The following is a 20,088-nucleotide window of genomic DNA, read 5'->3' on the forward strand; positions in this document are numbered from 1 at the left end:
TTTAACATTAAAAGAGTAGAAACGATAAGGTTTGTCTTCTTGTGAATATACAAATAAAGGACGGAATCAACAGCTAGTATATATTAAAGTTCAAGTACAACAACAAGCATAAACATCTATGTACATTCAAACTAGTATATATTAAAGTTCAAGTACAACAACAAGCATAAACATCTATGTACATTCAAACTAGTATATATTAAAGTTCAAGTACAACAACAAGCATAAACATCTATGTACATTCAAACTAGTATATATTAAAAGCAGCTTCAAGTACAACAACAAGTATAAACATCTATGTACATTCGAACTAGTATATATTAAAAGCAGCTTCAAGTACAACAACAAGCATAAACATCTATGTACATTCAAACTAGTATATATTAAAAGCAGCTTCAAGTACAACAACAAGTATAAACATCTATGTACATTCAAACTAGTATATATTAAAAGCAGCTTCAAGTACAACAACAAGCATAAACATCTATGTACATTCAAACTAGTATATATTAAAAGCAGCTTCAAGTACAACAACAAGCATAAACATCTATGTACATTCGAACTAGTATATATTAAAAGCAGCTTCAAGTACAACAACAAGCATAAACATCTATGTACATTCAAACTAGTATATATTAAAAGCAGCTTCAAGTACAACAACAAGCATAAACATCTATGTACATTCGAACTAGTATATATTAAAAGCAGCTTCAAGTACAACAACAAGTATAAACATCTATGTACATTCGAACTAGTATATATTAAAAGCTTCAAGCACAACAACAAGTATAAACATCTATGTACATTCGAACTAGTATATATTAAAAGCAGCTTCAAGTACAACAACAAGCATAAACATCTATGTACATTCAAACTAGTATATATTAAAAGCAGCTTCAAGTACAACAACAAGTATAAACATCTATGTACATTCGAACTAGTATATATTAAAAGCTTCAAGCACAACAACAAGTATAAACATCTATGTACATTCGAACTAGTATATATTAAAAGCAGCTTCAAGTACAACAACAAGCATAAACATCTATGTACATTCAAACTAGTATATATTAAAAGCAGCTTCAAGTACAACAACAAGCATAAACATCTATGTACATTCAAACTAGTATATATTAAAAGCAGCTTTAAGTACAACAACAAGCATAAACATCTATGTACATTCGAACTAGTATATATTAAAAGCAGCTTCAAGTACAACAACAAGTATAAACATCTATGTACATTCGAACTAGTATATATTAAAAGCTTCAAGCACAACAACAAGTATAAACATCTATGTACATTCGAACTAGTATATATTAAAAGCAGCTTCAAGTACAACAACAAGTATAAACATCTATGTACATTCAAACTAGTATATATTAAAAGCAGCTTCAAGTACAACAACAAGTATAAACATCTATGTACATTCGAACTAGTATATATTAAAAGCAGCTTCAAGTACAACAACAAGCATAAACATCTATGTACATTCAAACTAGTATATATTAAAAGCAGCTTCAAGTACAACAACAAGTATAAACATCTATGTACATTCGAACTAGTATATATTAAAAGCAGCTTCAAGTACAACAACAAGCATAAACATCTATGTACATTTGAACTAGTATATATTAAAAGCAGCTTCAAGTACAACAACAAGCATAAACATCTATGTACATTCAAACTAGTATATATTAAAAGCAGCTTCAAGTACAACAACAAGTATAAACATCTATGTACATTCAAACTAGTATATATTAAAAGCAGCTTCAAGTACAACAACAAGTATAAACATCTATGTACATTCAAACTAGTATATATTAAAAGCAGCTTCAAGTACAACAACAAGCATAAACATCTATGTACATTCAAACTAGTATATATTAAAAGCAGCTTCAAGTACAACAACAAGCATAAACATCTATGTACATTCAAACTAGTATATATTAAAAGCAGCTTCAAGTACAACAACAAGTATAAACATCTATGTACATTCAAACTAGTATATATTAAAAGCAGCTTCAAGTACAACAACAAGTATAAACATCTATTTACATTCAAACTAGTATATATTAAAAGCAGCTTCAAGTACAACAACAAGTATAAACATCTATGTACATTCAAACTAGTATATATTAAAAGCAGCTTAAAGTACAACAAGTATAAACATCTATGTACATTCGAACAAGTATATATTAAAAGCAGCTTCAAGTACAACAACAAGCATAAACATCTATGTACATTCAAACTAGTATATATTAAAAGCAGCTTCAAGTACAACAACAAGTATAAACATCTATGTACATTCAAACTAGTATATATTAAAAGCAGCTTCAAGTACAACAACAAGCATAAACATCTATGTACATTCGAACTAGTATATATTAAAAGCAGCTTCAAGTACAACAACAAGTATAAACATCTATGTACATTCGAACTAGTATATATTAAAAGCAGCTTCAAGTACAACAAGCATAAACATCTATGTACATTCGAACTAGTATATATTAAAAGCAGCTTCAAGTACAACAAGTATAAACATCTATGTACATTCGAACAAGTATATATTAAAAGCCTTCAAGAGGAAGTATTGAAAAAAAAGAATTTCTTTATCTCAAAACGTGCAAATAATGTCATGTGTATTATAGATGGTATTTGATCAATGACAGAAACTAAGAAAATACTCATCTTCATTAACTTGACTAGATTAAGTCTGACTCTTAAATAACAACATTTAACTCTTTAAAGTTTTCTTTCTGAAAACATGAACGAACTCAGAATCTTGTGAAGTATCGCCATATGAAGTCAAACATGTGTGTAAAGTGTTGTTAAAGTTTTAGTGTAGTTGTTAATATCCACGTGTGTATCTGGTACTGAAGGTACTTTGAGTAATTCTATGACATTTAATTATTTTTTAATTATTGAATAGAATCATTTCTTTAGTTAAAGGTTGAATTTGTTTAAATAATAAAATAATTGAATCATTTAAATATTTGAAAGTTGTGTTTTCTACATTATTAGTGTTTTTTAATTGTTGATGCGTCTGGTTTCATGTCTGGACCACGAACACACCTGTGTGCAGGTGTGTAACATCGTAGCAGGCCAGCGCTGCATCAAGAAGCTCACCGACAACCAGACGTCCACCATGATCAAAGCCACCGCTCGCTCGGCCCCCGACAGACAGGAGGAGATCAGTCGTCTGGTGGGTTCACCTGGAGGTCCGGCCCGTGGAGAAGGACCTTCTAAAACCAGGTCTTCTCTTGCAGGTGAAAAGCAACAGTATGGTCGGGGGTCCAGACCCGTACCTGAAGGAGTTCGGCATCGTAGTCCACAATGACATGACGGAGGTCACGGGCCGGGTTCTGCCGGCACCCATGCTGCAGTACGGGGGCCGGGTCAGCACCGACACCGGGAGGGACTGTGGCAGGGTGAGTCCTGGGCGTGTGAGAGAGAACCTTCGTCCAGGTCCTTGGACCTCAAGTGAATTATTCCATTCCTTTGCATCTGTTAAATTCCTGGAAGTCACTTCAAAACCCTCTTTGTTCCTTTTTAAATCAAAGAATACTTTAAAGTCCAAACATCTTAAGCGGGACAGAAATGTTTCAAATGAAACAAGTATTGAAGGATGTTCTTCTCACTATGATCTACTGATCCAGAAGAACGACACACATCATCTATAAGATCAAACCAACTACATTGAGAAGTAGAACCTCATCCTTCCTTCACACCTGAAGCTAGAACCTCATCCTTCCTTCACACCTGAAGGTAGAACCTCATCCTTCCTTCACACCTGAAGGTAGAACCTCATCCTTCCTTCACACCTGAAGGTAGAACCTCATCCTTCCTTCACACCTGAAGGTAGAACCTCATCCTTCCTTCACACCTGAAGGTAGAACCTCATCCTTCCTTCACACCTGAAGGTAGAACCTCATCCTTCCTTCACAGCTGAAGGTAGAACCTCATCCTTCCTTCACACCTGAAGGTAGAACCTCATCCTTCCTTCACAGCTGAAGGTAGAACCTCATCCTTCTGCAGGATACGCATCTATCTTCTGAGAGAGTGAAGCGCGTGTTCCCGACGCTCGTATGTTCCCGACGCTCGTATGTTCCCGACGCTCGTATGTTCCCGACGCTCGTATGTTCCCGACGCTCGTATGTTCCCGACGCTCGTATGTTCCCGACGCTCGTATGTTCACGACGCTCGTATGTTCCCGACGCTCGTATGTTCACGACGCTCGTATGTTCCCGACGCTCGTATGTTCCCGACGCTCGTATGTTCCCGACGCTCGTATGTTCACGACGCTCGTATGTTCCCGACGCTCGTATGTTCCCGACGCTCGTATGTTCCCGACGCTCGTATGTTCCCGACGCTCGTATGTTCCCGACGCTCGTATGTTCCCGACGCTCGTATGTTCACGACGCTCGTATGTTCCCGACGCTCGTATGTTCACGACGCTCGTATGTTCCCGACGCTCGTATGTTCCCGACGCTCGTATGTTCCCGACGCTCGTATGTTCACGACGCTCGTATGTTCCCGACGCTCGTATGTTCACGACGCTCGTATGTTCCCGACGCTCGTATGTTCCCGACGCTCGTATGTTCCCGACGCTCGTATGTTCCCGACGCTCGTATGTTCACGACGCTCGTATGTTCCCGACGCTCGTATGTTCCCGACGCTCGTATGTTCCCGACGCTCGTATGTTCCCGACGCTCGTATGTTCCCGACGCTCGTATGTTCCCGACGCTCGTATGTTCCCGACGCTCGTATGTTCCCGACGCTCGTATGTTCCCTACGCTCGTATGTTCCCGACGCTCGTATGTACCCGACGCTCGTATGTTCACGACGCTCGTATGTTCCCGACGCTCGTATGTTCCCGACGCTCGTATGTTCCCGACGCTCGTATGTTCCCGACGCTCGTATGTTCACGACGCTCGTATGTTCCCGACGCTCGTATGTTCCCGACGCTCGTATGTTCCCTACGCTCGTATGTTCCCGACGCTCGTATGTTCCCGACGCTCGTATGTTCCCGACGCTCGTATGTTCCCGACGCTCGTATGTTCCCGACGCTCGTATGTTCCCGACGCTCGTATGTTCCCGACGCTCGTATGTTCCCGACGCTCGTATGTTCCCGACGCTCGTATGTTCCCGACGCTCGTATGTTCCCGACGCTCGTATGTTCCCGACGCTCGTATGTTCCCGACGCTCGTATGTTCCCGACGCTCGTATGTTCCCGACGCTCGTATGTTCCCGACGCTCGTATGTTCCCGACGCTCGTATGTTCCCGACGCTCGTATGTTCCCGACGCTCGTATGTTCCCGACGCTCGTATGTTCCCGACGCTCGTATGTTCCCGACGCTCGTATGTTCCCGACGCTAGTATGTTCCCGACGCTCGTATGTTCCCGACGCTCGTATGTTCCCGACGCTCGTATGTTCCCGACGCTCGTATGTTCCCGACGCTCGTATGTTCCCGACGCTCGTATGTTCCCGACGCTCGTATGTTCCCGACGCTCGTATGTTCCCGACACTCGTATGTTCACGACGCTCGTATGTTCCCGACGCTCGTATGTTCCCGACGCTCGTATGTTCCCGACACTCGTATGTTCCCGACACTGTGTATGGCGAGCGTTGGCTGGTCCAGACGGTGGATTGACTAAGAGGTTAGGGACTCTCTCCGCAGAACAAAACCGTCGCCACGCCCAACCAGGGCGTGTGGGACATGAGAGGAAAGCAGTTCTACGCCGGCATCGAGATCAAAGTCTGGGCCGTGGCCTGCTTCGCTCCTCAGAAGCAGTGTCGAGAAGATCTTCTCAAGTGAGTGAAGGATCGAAGAAGTTTGAGAAGGTTTGTGTTTCACGATAAATGTCGTTTGAAGGAGCTTCACGGACCAACTGCGCAAGATCTCCAAGGACGCAGGGATGCCCATCCAAGGCCAGCCCTGCTTCTGCAAGTACGCCCAGGGAGCCGACAGCGTGGAGCCCATGTTCAAACACCTGAAGATGTCTTATGTCGGACTCCAGCTCATCGTGGTCATCCTGCCCGGGAAGACTCCGGTGTATGGTGAGATGTTTGTGTTGAAGACTCTGGTGTATGGTGAGATGTTTGTGTTGAAGACTCTGGTGTATGGTGAGATGTTTGTGTTGGAGACTCTGGTGGATGGTGAGATGTTTGTGTTGAAGACTCTGGTGGATGGTGAGATGTTTGTGTTGAAGACTCTGGTGTATGGTGAGATGTTTGTGTTGAAGACTCTGGTGTATGGTGAGATGTTTGTGTTGAAGACTCTGGTGTATGGTGAGATGTTTGTGTTGAAGACTCTGGTGTATGGTGAGATGTTTGTGTTGAAGACTCTGGTGTATGGTGAGATGTTTGTGTTGAAGACTCTGGTGTATGGTGAGATGTTTGTGTTGGAGACTCTGGTGTATGGTGAGATGTTTGTGTTGAAGACTCTGGTGTATGGTGAGATGTTTGTGTTGAAGACTCTGGTGTATGGTGAGATGTTTGTGTTGAAGACTCTGGTGTATGGTGAGATGTTTGTGTTGAAGACTCTGGTGTATGGTGAGATGTTTGTGTTGAAGACTCTGGTGTATGGTGAGATGTTTGTGTTGAAGACTCTGGTGTATGGTGAGATGTTTGTGTTGAAGACTCTGGTGTATGGTGAGATGTTTGTGTTGAAGACTCTGGTGTATGGTGAGATGTTTGTGTTGAAGACTCTGGTGGATGGTGAGATGTTTGTGTTGAAGACTCTGGTGTATGGTGAGATGTTTGTGTTGAAGACTCTGGTGTATGGTGAGATGTTTGTGTTGAAGACTCTGGTGTATGGTGAGATGTTTGTGTTGAAGACTCCGGTGTATGGTGAGATGTTTGTGTTGAAGACTCTGGTGTATGGTGAGATGTTTGTGTTGAAGACTCTGGTGTATGGTGAGATTTGTTTTGAAGACTCTGGTGGATGGTGAGATGTTTGTGTTGAAGACTCCGGTGTATGGTGAGATGTTTGTGTTGAAGACTCTGGTGTATGGTGAGATGTTTGTGTTGAAGACTCTGGTGTATGGTGAGATGTTTGTGTTGAAGACTCTGGTGTATGGTGAGATGTTTGTGTTGAAGACTCTGGTGTATGGTGAGATGTTTGTGTTGAAGACTCTGGTGTATGGTGAGATGTTTGTGTTGAAGACTCTGGTGTATGGTGAGATGTTTGTGTTGAAGACTCTGGTGGATGGTGAGATGTTTGTGTTGAAGACTCTGGTGTATGGTGAGATGTTTGTGTTGAAGACTCTGGTGTATGGTGAGATGTTTGTGTTGAAGACTCTGGTGTATGGTGAGATGTTTGTGTTGAAGACTCTGGTGGATGGTGAGATGTTTGTGTTGAAGACTCTGGTGTATGGTGAGATGTTTGTGTTGAAGACTCTGGTGGATGGTGAGATGTTTGTGTTGAAGACTCTGGTGTATGGTGAGATGTTTGTGTTGAAGACTCTGGTGGATGGTGAGATGTTTGTGTTGAAGACTCTGGTGTATGGTGAGATGTTTGTGTTGAAGACTCTGGTGCATGGTGAGATGTTTGTGTTGAAGACTCTGGTGGATGGTGAGATGTTTGTGTTGAAGACTCTGGTGTATGGTGAGATGTTTGTGTTGAAGACTCTGGTGTATGGTGAGATGTTTGTGTTGAAGACTCTATAGATGTTGGATGGATGGATTTATAGATGATGGATGCAGGTCTCTTTCTGGAAACAGACGATTGATTCATGAAACAAGAACAAAGTTTCTATAAAAACGACTCAATCCAAGTCTAGAAATAAAAAACAAGATCAAAGAAAAATAAAAAGGATACAAAGATTAACATAGAATCATCTTTTCACTTCCGTCCTTAAACTCAGAAGTAAACATTGTAATAACGCGAGGAATGAATGAGTCCCTGAGTCTATGAGTGTTGCATCATGGGAGGAGCGTTGGTGCTCCATGTGTTCACTGATGACAGTGTTGCATCATGGGAGGAGCGTTGGTGCTCCATGTGTTCACTGATGACAGTGTTGCATCATGGGAGGAGCATTGGTGCTCCATGTGTTCACTGATGACAGTGTTGCATCATGGGAGGAGCATTGGTGCTCCATGTGTTCACTGATGACAGTGTTGCATCATGGGAGGAGCATTGATGCTGCATGTGTTCACTGATGACAGTGTTGCATCATGGGAGGAGCATTGGTGCTGCATGTGTTCACTGATGACAGTGTTGCATCATGGGAGGAGCATTGATGCTGCATGTGTTCACTGATGACAGTGTTGCATCATGGGAGGAGCGTTGGTGCTCCATGTGTTCACTGATGACAGTGTTGCATCATGGGAGGAGCATTGATGCTCCATGTGTTCACTGATGACAGTGTTGCATCATGGGAGGAGCATTGGTGCTCCATGTGTTCACTGATGACAGTGTTGCATCATGGGAGGAGCATTGGTGCTGCATGTGTTCACTGATGACAGTGTTGCATCATGGGAGATGATCATGCTGGACAGTAGTTTGTCCAGTGATGTCACCAGTGAGTCCAGCTCATGAGGTCACAAACACTTGTAGTGGTTTATTGTTGTGTAACTTGAGGTCAACTGTCGTCCAGCCGAGGTCAAGCGTGTCGGGGACACTCTCCTGGGCATGGCCACCCAGTGTGTCCAGGTGAAGAACGTGGTGAAGACCTCCCCACAGACCCTCTCCAACCTCTGTCTGAAGATCAACGCCAAGCTGGGAGGCATCAACAACGTCCTGGTGCCACATCAGAGGTCAGAGGTCAACACTGTGAAGAGTCTTCTTCAGTGTGATGTGAACCTCTTGTCGTCACGCCCCCTGCAGGCCGTCTGTGTTCCAGCAGCCCGTCATCTTTCTGGGAGCAGATGTCACTCATCCTCCAGCAGGAGATGGAAAGAAGCCTTCGATCGCTGCAGTGGTGGGAAGTATGGATGGTCATCCGAGTCGCTACTGTGCTACTGTGCGTGTGCAGACGTCACGGCAGGACATGTCCCAGGTCACCAGTGTAAGTCTTCACACACTTATAATCCAACTATTTTAATTATAATCCAACTATTTTAATTATAATCAAACTATTTTAATTATAATCCAACTATTTTAATTATAATCCAACAATTTCAACTATAATCCAACTATTTTAATTATAATCCAACTATTTTAATTATAATCAAACTATTTCAACTATAATCCAACTATTTTAATTATAATCCAACAATTTTAATTATAATCCAACAATTTTAATTATAATCCAACTATTTTAATTATAATCCAACTATTTTAATTATAATCCAACAATTTTAATTATAATCCAACAATTTTCAACTATAATCTAACAATTTTCAACTATAATCAAACAATTTTTAACTATAATCCAACAATTTTCAACTAGAATCAAACAATTTTCAACTATAATCAAACAATTTTCAACTATAATCCAACAATTTTCAACTATAATCCAACAATTTTAATTATAATCCAACTATTTTAATTATAATCCAACAATTTTAATTATAATCCAACAATTTTCAACTATAATCTAACAATTTTCAACTATAATCAAACAATTTTCAACTATAATCAAACAATTTTTAACTATAATCCAACAATTTTCAACTAGAATCAAACAATTTTCAACTATAATCAAACAATTTTCAACTAGAATCAAACAATTTTCAACTATAATCCAACAATTTTAATTATAATCCAACTATTTTAATTATAATCCAACAATTTTAATTATAATCCAACAATTTTCAACTATAATCAAACAATTTTCAACTATAATCAAACAATTTTCAACTATAATCCAACAATTTTCAACTATAATCTAACAATTTTCAACTATAATCAAACAATTTTTAACTATAATCCAACTATTTTAATTATAATCCAACAATTTTAATTATAATCCAACAATTTTCAACTATAATCAAACAATTTTCAACTATAATCAAACAATTTTCAACTATAATCAACAATTTTCAACTATAATCAAACAATTTTCAACTATAATCAAACAATTTTCAACTATAATCTAACAATTTTCAACTATAATCCAACAATTTTCAACTATAATCCAACAATTTTCAACTATAATCCAACAATTTTTAACTAGAATCAAACAATTTTAATTATAATCCAACTATTTTAATTATAATCCAACAATTTTAATTATAATCCAACAATTTTCAACTATAATCAAACAATTTTCAACTATAATCAAACAATTTTCAACTATAATCAACAATTTTCAACTATAATCAAACAATTTTCAACTATAATCAAACAATTTAAACTATAATCTAACAATTTTCAACTATAATCCAACAATTTTCAACTATAATCCAACAATTTTCAACTATAATCCAACAATTTTTAACTAGAATCAAACAATTTTCAACTAGAATCCAACAATTTTCAACTATAATCCAACAATTTTCAACTAGAATCAAACAATTTTCAACTAGAATCCAACAATTTTCAACTAGAATCCAACAATTTTCAACTAGAATCCAACTATTTTCAACTGTAATCCAACTATTTTCTAGTGTTTCTCCTCCTCTTGTGTCTGCAGGAGCAGCTCTTCAGTCAGGAGGTGATCCAGGATCTGACCAACATGGTTCGAGAGCTGCTCATTCAGTTCTACAAGTCGACTCGCTTCAAGCCCACGCGCATCATCTACTACCGCGGCGGCGTGTCGGAGGGTCAGATGAAGCAGGTGGCGTGGCCAGAGTTGATCGCCATCAGGAAGGCTTGCATCAGCCTGGAGGAGGACTACAGGCCCGGCATCACCTACATCGTGGTCCAGAAGCGCCACCACACCCGTCTCTTCTGCTCGGATAAAGCAGAGCGGGTCAGTTTGCCTGGACTTGGACTCTAAGACCTCGGTGTTGTTAACGTTGACTCCTCCAGGTCGGCAAGAGCGGAAACGTCCCGGCCGGCACCACCGTGGACAGTACCATCACTCACCCGTCGGAGTTCGACTTCTACCTGTGCAGCCACGCTGGCATCCAGGTGAGACGCCATCATTGATGACACCTGTGGGTCCACTTCAGTATCATGTCATGTGTTCATGACCTACTACATCAGTCTAGATTGATTTAGTGTAGTGATGTAGTAGGTCATGTGTTCATGACCTACTACATCAGTCTAGATTGATTTAGTGTAGTGATGTAGTAGGTCATGTGTTCATGACCCACAGTCTAGACTGATGTAGGTCATGTGTTCATGACCCACAGTCTAGACTGATGTAGGTCATGTGTTCATGACCCACAGTCTAGACTGATGTAGTAGGTCATGTGTTCATGACCCACGGTCTAGACTGATGTAGTTGTTCATGACCCACAGTCTAGACTGATGTAGGTCATGTGTTCATGACCCACAGTCTAGACTGATGTAGTAGGTCGTGTGTTCATGACCCACAGTCTAGACTGATGTAGTAGGTCATGTGTTCATGACCCACGGTCTAGACTGATGTAGGTCATGTGTTCATGACCCACGGTCTAGACTGATGTAGGTCATGTGTTCATGACCCACGGTCTAGACTGATGTAGTAGGTCATGTGTTCATGACCCACAGTCTAGGCTGATGTAGGTCATGTGTTCATGACCCACAGTCTAGACTGATGTAGGTCATGTGTTCATGACCCACAGTCTAGACTGATGTAGTAGGTCATGTGTTCATGACCCACAGTCTAGACTGATGTAGTAGGTCATGTGTTCATGACCCACAGTCTAGACTGATGTAGGTCATGTGTTCATGAAGCACATCAGTCTAGACTGATGTAGTAGGTCATGTGTTCATGACCCACAGTCTAGACTGATGTAGTAGGTCATGTGTTCATGACCCACAGTCTAGACTGATGTAGGTCATGTGTTCATGACCCACAGTCTAGACTGATGTAGGTCATGTGTTCATGACCCACAGTCTAGACTGATGTAGGTCATGTGTTCATGACCCACAGTCTAGACTGATGTAGGTCATGTGTTCATGACCCACAGTCTAGACTGATGTAGGTCATGTGTTCATGACCCACAGTCTAGACTGATGTAGTAGGTCATGTGTTCATGACCCACAGTCTAGACTGATGTAGTAGGTCATGTGTTCATGACCCACAGTCTAGACTGATGTAGTAGGTCATGTGTTCATGACCCACAGTCTAGACTGATGTAGTAGGTCATGTGTTCATGACCCACAGTCTAGACTGATGTAGGTCATGTGTTCATGACCCACATCAGTCTAGACTGATGTAGTAGGTCATGTGTTCATGAGCCACGGTCTAGACTGATGTAGGTCATGTGTTCATGACCCACAGTCTAGACTGATGTAGTAGGTCATGTGTTCATGACCCACAGTCTCTCTGCCACAAGATCACCTTTATTCTGGTATCTGTTGGATCACCATCATTATGCCTTGAAAACATCACAGTATATGACAGGAGTGTTGGATCAAGACTAAAATGAACACAAAAAGCAACAACTTGTGTTGATCTCGTGTGTAACTTCCTCAGGGAACCAGCCGACCTTCGCACTACCACGTGTTGTGGGACGACAACTGCTTCACGGCGGACGAGCTGCAGCTGCTCACCTACCAGCTCTGCCACACCTACGTCCGCTGCACGCGCTCCGTGTCCATCCCGGCGCCGGCGTACTACGCCCGGCTGGTGGCGTTCCGCGCTCGCTACCACCTGGTGGACAAAGACCACGACAGGTTAGACCAGAGCGCCGCCTTGTTCCGGCTCTTCTGACTAGAGAAGCTGCTCTGGTTCCTTCTGTGTGGATGGAGCACGTTTAAAATAAATGAACTTGAAACATCAGGTTCCAGGTTCTTTCCTAGAACATCTCATCATCTCTGCTGTCAATCATCACGTACGATAACAGCTGATTTTGAAGCATCAAAGACGACTTGAAGCATAAAAACAAGATGAATAAACATTTCATTGAACATGATTTAAAAGGTTTTAAATGTTCATGTCAAGATCGACTCCTCGACATCATGATGTCACACATTTATGTTAAGAAAAATAAGTATATGAACGAGAGATTTAAACAAATCTTTTCTCTTCAAACAGAGGAACATCATGAAGAGCATCATCTTCTTCTGTAGACCAAACATATTCTTTCTTCTCGACTCATAACTTCCGGGTTGAGGAACTAAAGAAGTTTCAATCGTTCATCACAAGTGATTGAACTTTATTTCAAGTGTGTTTTCATGAACTTCTCTCTCGACGGTTCAAGAAACAGTGACTCACCAGCGTTGCTTTTAGAAGAAACCTGGAGCAGAACCAGACTCGGTTTGCAACTTGACTTTCAAGCTTCATGTGGAATAATGTGGATCATTTTAATCCGTTCTTTTTAGACACGTTTGTTCATTTTAATGTAGCGACTGCAGCTTCTCCGTCCAAAAAGACTCTTAACATCTAAACGCCTTCAAACTGCTCAACTGTCGCGTCCTTGAAGGTCCTGGTGAAGAACTGATGAGAAGAAACCAGTTTATATTTCAATATTGTCGTGAACACGTGAGTTAGTCTCGATGTCGCTCGTGAACTCGTGAGTTAGTCTCGATGTCGCTCGTGAACACGCGAGTTAGTCTCGATGTCGCTCGTGAACACGCGAGTTAGTCTCGATGTCGCTCGTGAACACGCGAGTTAGTCTCGATGTCGCTCGTGAACACGCGAGTTAGTCTCGATGTCGCTCGTGAACACGTGAGTTAGTCTCGATGTCGCTCGTGAACACGTGAGTTAGTCTCGATGTCGCTCGTGAACACGTGAGTTAGTCTCGATGTCGCTCGTGAACACGTGAGTTAGTCTGGATGTCGCTCGTGAACACGTGAGTTAGTCTCGATGTCGCTCGTGAACACGTGAGTTAGTCTGGATGTCGCTCGTGAACACGTGAGTTAGTCTCGATGTCGCTCGTGAACACGTGAGTTAGTCTCGATGTCGCTCGTGAACACGTGAGTTAGTCTCGATGTCGCTCGTGAACACGAGAGTTGGCCTCGATGTCGCTCGTGAACTCGTGAGTTAGTCTCGATGTCGCACGTGAACACGTGAGTTAGTCTCGATGTCGCTCGTGAACACGTGAGTTAGTCTCGATGTCGCTCGTGAACACGTGAGTTAGTCTCGATGTCGCTCGTGAACACGTGAGTTAGTCTCGATGTCGCTCGTGAACACGTGAGTTAGTCTCGATGTCGCTCGTGAACACGTGAGTTAGTCTGGATGTCGCTCGTGAACACGTGAGTTAGTCTCGATGTCGCTCGTGAGTTAGTCTCGATGTCGCTCGTGAACACGTGAGTTAGTCTCGATGTGGCTCGTGAACTCGTGAGTTAGTCTCGATGTCGCTCGTGAACACGTGAGTTAGTCTGGATGTCGCTCGTGAACTCGTGAGTTAGTCTCGATGTCGCTCGTGAACACGTGAGTTAGTCTCGATGTCGCTCGTGAACACGTGAGTTAGTCTGGATGTCGCTCGTGAACATGTGAGTTAGTCTGGATGTCGCTCGTGAACACGTGAGTTAGTCTGGATGTCACTCGTGAACACGTGAGTTAGTCTGGATGTCACTCGTGAACACGTGAGTTAGTCTGGATGTCGCTCGTGAACACGTGAGTTAGTCTGGATGTCGCTCGTGAACACGTGAGTTAGTCTGGATGTCACTCGTGAACACGTGAGTTAGTCTGGATGTCGCTCGTGAACACGTGAGTTAGTCTGGATGTCACTCGTGAACACGTGAGTTAGTCTGGATGTCGCTCGTGAACACGCGAGTTAGTCTCGATGTCGCTCGTGAAAACGTGAGTTAGTCTCGATGTCGCTCGTGAACACGTGAGTTAGTCTCGATGTCGCTCGTGAACACGTGAGTTAGTCTCGATGTCGCTCGTGAACACGCGAGTTAGTCTCGATGTCGCTCGTGAACACGCGAGTTAGTCTCGATGTCGCACGTGAACACGTGAGTTAGTCTCGATGTCGCTCGTGAACACGTGAGTTAGTCTCGATGTCGCTCGTGAACACGCGAGTTAGTCTCGATGTCGCTCGTGAACACGTGAGTTAGTCTCGATGTCGCTCGTGAACACGTGAGTTAGTCTCGATGTCGCTCGTGAACACGTGAGTTAGTCTGGATGTCGCTCGTGAACACGTGAGTTAGTCTGGATGTCGCTCGTGAACACGTGAGTTAGTCTGGATGTCGCTCGTGAACACGTGAGTTAGTCTCGATGTCGCTCGTGAACACGTGAGTTAGTCTGGATGTCGCTCGTGAACACGTGAGTTAGTCTCGATGTCGCTCGTGAACACGTGAGTTAGTCTCGATGTCGCTCGTGAACACGCGAGTTAGTCTCGATGTCGCTCGTGAACACCCGAGTTAGTCTCGATGTCGCACGTGAACACGTGAGTTAGTCTCGATGTCGCTCGTGAACACGTGAGTTAGTCTCGATGTCGCTCGTGAACACGTGAGTTAGTCTCGATGTCGCTCGTGAACACGTGAGTTAGTCTCGATGTCGCTCGTGAACACGTGAGTTAGTCTCGATGTCGCTCGTGAACACGTGAGTTAGTCTCGATGTCGCTCGTGAACACGTGAGTTAGTCTCGATGTCGCACGTGAACACGCGAGTTAGTCTCGATGTCGCTCGTGAACACGCGAGTTAGTCTCGATGTCGCTCGTGAACACGCGAGTTAGTCTCGATGTCGCTCGTGAACACGCGAGTTAGTCTCGATGTCGCTCGTGAACACGCGAGTTAGTCTCGATGTCGCTCGTGAACACGTGAGTTAGTCTCGATGTCGCTCGTGAACACGTGAGTTAGTCTCGATGTCGCTCGTGAACACGTGAGTTAGTCTCGATGTCGCTCGTGAACACGCGAGTTAGTCTGGATGTCGCTCGTGAACACGCAAGTTAGTCTGGATGTCGCTCGTGAACACGCGAGTTAGTCTCGATGTCGCTCGTGAACACGCGAGTTAGTCTCGATGTCGCTCGTGAACACGCGAGTTAGTCTGGATGTCGCTCGTGAACACGCGAGTTAGTCTCGATGTCGCTCGTGAACACGTGAGTTAGTCTCGATGTCGCTCGTGAACACGTGAGTTAGTCTGGATGTCGCTCGTGAACTCGTGAGTTAGTCTCGATGTCACTCGTGAACACGTGAGTTAGTCTGGATGTCACTCGTGAACACGTGAGTTAGTCTGGATGTCACTCGTGAACACGTGAGTTAGTCTGGATGTCACTCGTGAACACGTGAGTTAGTCTGGATGTCACTCGTGAACACGTGAGTTAGTCTGGATGTCACTCGTGAACACGTGAGTTAGTCTGGATGTCGCTCGTGAACACGTGAGTTAGTCTGGATGTCACTCGTGAACACGTGAGTTAGTCTGGATGTCGCTCGTGAACACGTGAGTTAGTCTGGATGTCACTCGTGAACACGCGAGTTAGTCTCGATGTCGCTCGTGAACACGTGTTAGTCTGGATGTCACTCGTGAACACGTGAGTTAGTCTGGATGTCACTCGTGAACACGTGAGTTAGTCTGGATGTCACTCGTGAACACGTGAGTTAGTCTGGATGTCACTCGTGAACACGCGAGTTAGTCTGGATGTCACTCGTGAACACGTGAGTTAGTCTGGATGTCACTCGTGAACACGCGAGTTAGTCTGGATGTCACTCGTGAACACGCGAGTTAGTCTGGATGTCACTCGTGAACACGTGAGTTAGTCTGGATGTCACTCGTGAACACGTGAGTTAGTCTGGATGTCACTCGTGAACACGTGAGTTAGTCTGGATGTCACTCGTGAACACGTGAGTTAGTCTGGATGTCACTCGTGAACACGTGAGTTAGTCTGGATGTCACTCGTGAACACGTGAGTTAGTCTCGATGTCACTCGTGAACACGCGAGTTAGTCTGGATGTCACTCGTGAACACGTGAGTTAGTCTCGATGTCACTCGTGAACACGTGAGTTAGTCTCGATGTCACTCGTGAACAAGTGAGTTAGTCTGGATGTCACTCGTGAACACGCGAGTTAGTCTCGATGTCACTAGTGAACAAGTGAGTTAGTCTCGATGTCGCTCGTGAACACGTGTAAATATATATATAAGTACATTTATATTTATACGTGTCATTGAACACGTATAAATATATATATAAGTACATTTATATTTATACGTGTCATTGAACACGTATAAATATATATATAAGTACATTTATATTTATACGTGTCATTGAACACGTATAAATATATATATAAGTACATTTATATTTATACGTGTCATTGAACACGTATAAATATATATATAAGTACATTTATATTTATACGTGTCATTGAACACGTATAAATATATATATAAGTACATTTATATTTATACGTGTCATTGAACACGTATAAATATATATATAAGTACATTTATATTTATACGTGTCATTGAACACGTATAAATATAAATATACATCTTCTCACGAGGACGTTCACTCACAGAAGCAGCAAAATATGAAAATAAAGTGTCTTTAGAGTTAAAGTTAAAACAAGTTTGAGTGAAAACTGTCAACATTTAAATGTTCATCACCTCGAGGAAGACTTCGATTAACTGTCACAATTACTTAATCATAATAATTAGTGTGTTGCATCTTGGGAGTTGTGGTTCTGAGACGATGTTCCTGTGTTTCAGCGCTGAAGGCAGCCACGTGTCGGGCCAGAGCAACGGTCGGGATCCACAGGCGCTGGCCAAGGCGGTTCAGATCCACTACGACACCCAGCACACCATGTACTTCGCTTAGGCTGGCGATCCATCAAACTCCTCTTCCTCCCTCTCCTCCTTCCTCCCTCTCCTCCTTCCTCCTTCCTCCTCTTCCTCCCTCTATTCTCCCTCTCTTCCTCCTCCTCCTCCTCCTCCTCCTCCTCCTCCTCCTCCTCCTCCTCCTCCTCCTCCTCCTCCTCCTCCTCCTCCTCCTCCTCCTCCTCCTCCTCCTCCTCCTCCTCCTCCTCCTCGTGTGTTTTGTCTCTTCTCCTGGTGTGTCGGCACCAAAGCGGTTCTTGGACCTCAGTGTCCAGCAGCTCTGACACGGGACTCACCAGCGTTCCCCGATCGAGCCGCCATTAAACCAGCAACCCCAGCACTGAGGGAGGGTCGAGGGTCGAGGGTCGAGGGTCGAGGGTCGCGGTGTCTCCGAAGGAAACGAGCGGGAAATAGTTTGAGCCATTGTGTTGTTTTTGTGTTGATGGACACGAACCGGCGTCATCAGGCCGGATCAGTGTCAGCGAAGCCAGGATCTACGTTTACCTCAAAGCCCTTCAGGGCCCTCTGTCACAAGCTCTTGGGTGGGGCGGGGGGGTCACAGCGGGGGGGTCACAGCGGGGGGTGGGGGTCAAGGGGGGGGGGGGGCGACCTGACCTTTTAAGAATGAAATATTTTTTTCCTTTTTTACGTGTTTTAACATTTTCCTTCACTGTCTTGTACAAGCGAGGTGACCCGGGTGTTCACGCCCATTACTACTTTCCTCCCATCATGTGTGTGTGTGTGTGCATATCTGTATATACTGCTGTGTGTGTGTGTGTGTGTGTGTGTGTGTGTGTGTGTGTGTGGAGATGTTCATGGCAGGCCACTGAATTGTAAAAGGGAAATCAAGGAGTTAAACTGCTGTAAATGTTTTTATATTCTCACGTAAACATATATTTACATCTATAGTCACATATGAATCACTTATTTTGATTGACATCACTCAACGGTGGGCGGAGCTCGTGTAGCAGCGGTGACCCGGTCCTGACCCGGTCCTGACCCGGTCCTGACCCGGTCCTGACCCGGTCCTGACCCGGTCCAGACCCGGTCCTGACCCGGTCCAGACCCGCGAGGCTGACGGTGTGTGTGGAGATCCTTCTCTTGTTCGGACCTGATCGTCGTCATGGTAAAGATTCTATGGTGTATTCGAACCAGCATCGTCTTCACTTCCTTCTCTTCATTGCACTGACCCGGGCAGGCAACAGGGGGCGCTCTCGTACCTTTATGCATTTATACAAACAGATTTGTAAAGGTTTAATATAAGATGTTTTTTTCCTGCTTATCTTAAGAGATGTTGTTTAGAACTTGTGGTTGATGTTGTCGTCGTCGTTGTCGTGCTGTTGTGATGATCTGCTGGTTGTGTAGTTCAGCAGGTGACGAGTGTAGACTTGGTTTGTAGCATCGTGACGTGATGGCGAGGAGACCAGTGGCCCAGACAGAAGTAATGGATCCAGTGGGTTGAATCTGAGGATCAGACAGAAGTAATGGATCCAGTGGGTTGAATCTGAGGATCAGACAGAAGTAATGGATCCAGTGGTTTGAATCTGAGGATCAGACAAAAGTAATGGATCAAGTGGTTTGAATCTGAGGATCAGACCAAAGTAATGGATCAAGTGGTTTGAATCTGAGGATCAGACCAAAGTAATGGATCGAGTGGTTTGAATCTGAGGATCAGACAAAAGTAATGGATCCAGTGGTTTGAATCTGAGGATCAGACCAAAGTAATGGATCGAGTGGTTTGAATCTGAGGATCAGACCAAAGTAATGGATCGAGTGGTTTGAATCTGAGGATCAGACCAAAGTAATGGATCGAGTGGTTTGAATCTGAGGATCAGACCAAAGTAATGGATCGAGTGGTTTGAATCTGAGGATCAGACAGAAGTAATGGATCAAGTGGTTTGAATCTGAGGATCAGACCAAAGTAATGGATCGAGTGGTTTGAATCTGAGGATCAGACAGAAGTAATGGATCAAGTGGTTTGAATCTGAGGATCAGACCAAAGTAATGGATCGAGTGGTTTGAATCTGAGGATCAGACCAAAGTAATGGATCGAGTGGGTTGAATCTGAGGATCAGACCAAAGTAATGGATATGTTTCTATCATGTGTGTATATATTTCAATGTGTTTCATGTTTTTAACAAACACTGGATTAAAGCTCGACCTTCGCACACAAACACTTCATGATTGACAGGCCGTGGTTGATTGACAGGTCGTGGTTGATTGACAGGCGTGAAGGCTGCTGGAGCACCTGGTGTGCGTCTGAAGTGAGTTGTGGGTCGTGTACGCCTCAGCAGGGGGTCTGCTCGCTAGAACCCTTTTGTAATAAACCACCTGAAGCTGCAGGTT

At 43.4% G+C, this 20,088-nt stretch overlaps 1 protein-coding gene across 9 annotated transcripts in view; it reads left to right on the plus strand.

Moving 5' to 3' along the window:
• The window catches only part of ago4 (argonaute RISC component 4), a 43,136-nt gene extending 24,851 nt beyond the window's left edge, over positions 1-18,285 (plus strand). For 2 of the 9 annotated variants that reach the window (XM_087786119.1, XM_087786123.1), the window contains 10 exons: positions 3,086-3,205; positions 3,270-3,431; positions 5,667-5,815; positions 5,877-6,061; positions 8,602-8,761; positions 8,832-9,012; positions 10,582-10,860; positions 10,920-11,021; positions 12,517-12,716; positions 17,635-18,285. In XM_087786119.1, the coding sequence (XP_087642245.1) occupies positions 3,086-3,205; positions 3,270-3,431; positions 5,667-5,815; positions 5,877-6,061; positions 8,602-8,761; positions 8,832-9,012; positions 10,582-10,860; positions 10,920-11,021; positions 12,517-12,716; positions 17,635-17,743 (1,647 nt within the window). In that variant the 3' untranslated portion in view covers positions 17,744-18,285. The remainder of the gene's footprint in view (positions 1-3,085; positions 3,206-3,269; positions 3,432-5,666; positions 5,816-5,876; positions 6,062-8,601; positions 8,762-8,831; positions 9,013-10,581; positions 10,861-10,919; positions 11,022-12,516; positions 12,717-17,634) is intronic. The other 7 variants (XM_087786120.1, XM_087786124.1, XM_087786122.1 and 4 more) reach the window with 5 other exon arrangements.
• Positions 18,286-20,088: the final 1,803 nt, after the last annotated feature.

Source organism: Callionymus lyra, chromosome 3 (assembly GCF_982586985.1).
Source record: "Callionymus lyra chromosome 3, fCalLyr1.hap1.1, whole genome shotgun sequence".
NCBI classification, from domain to species: domain Eukaryota; kingdom Metazoa; phylum Chordata; class Actinopteri; order Syngnathiformes; family Callionymidae; genus Callionymus; species Callionymus lyra.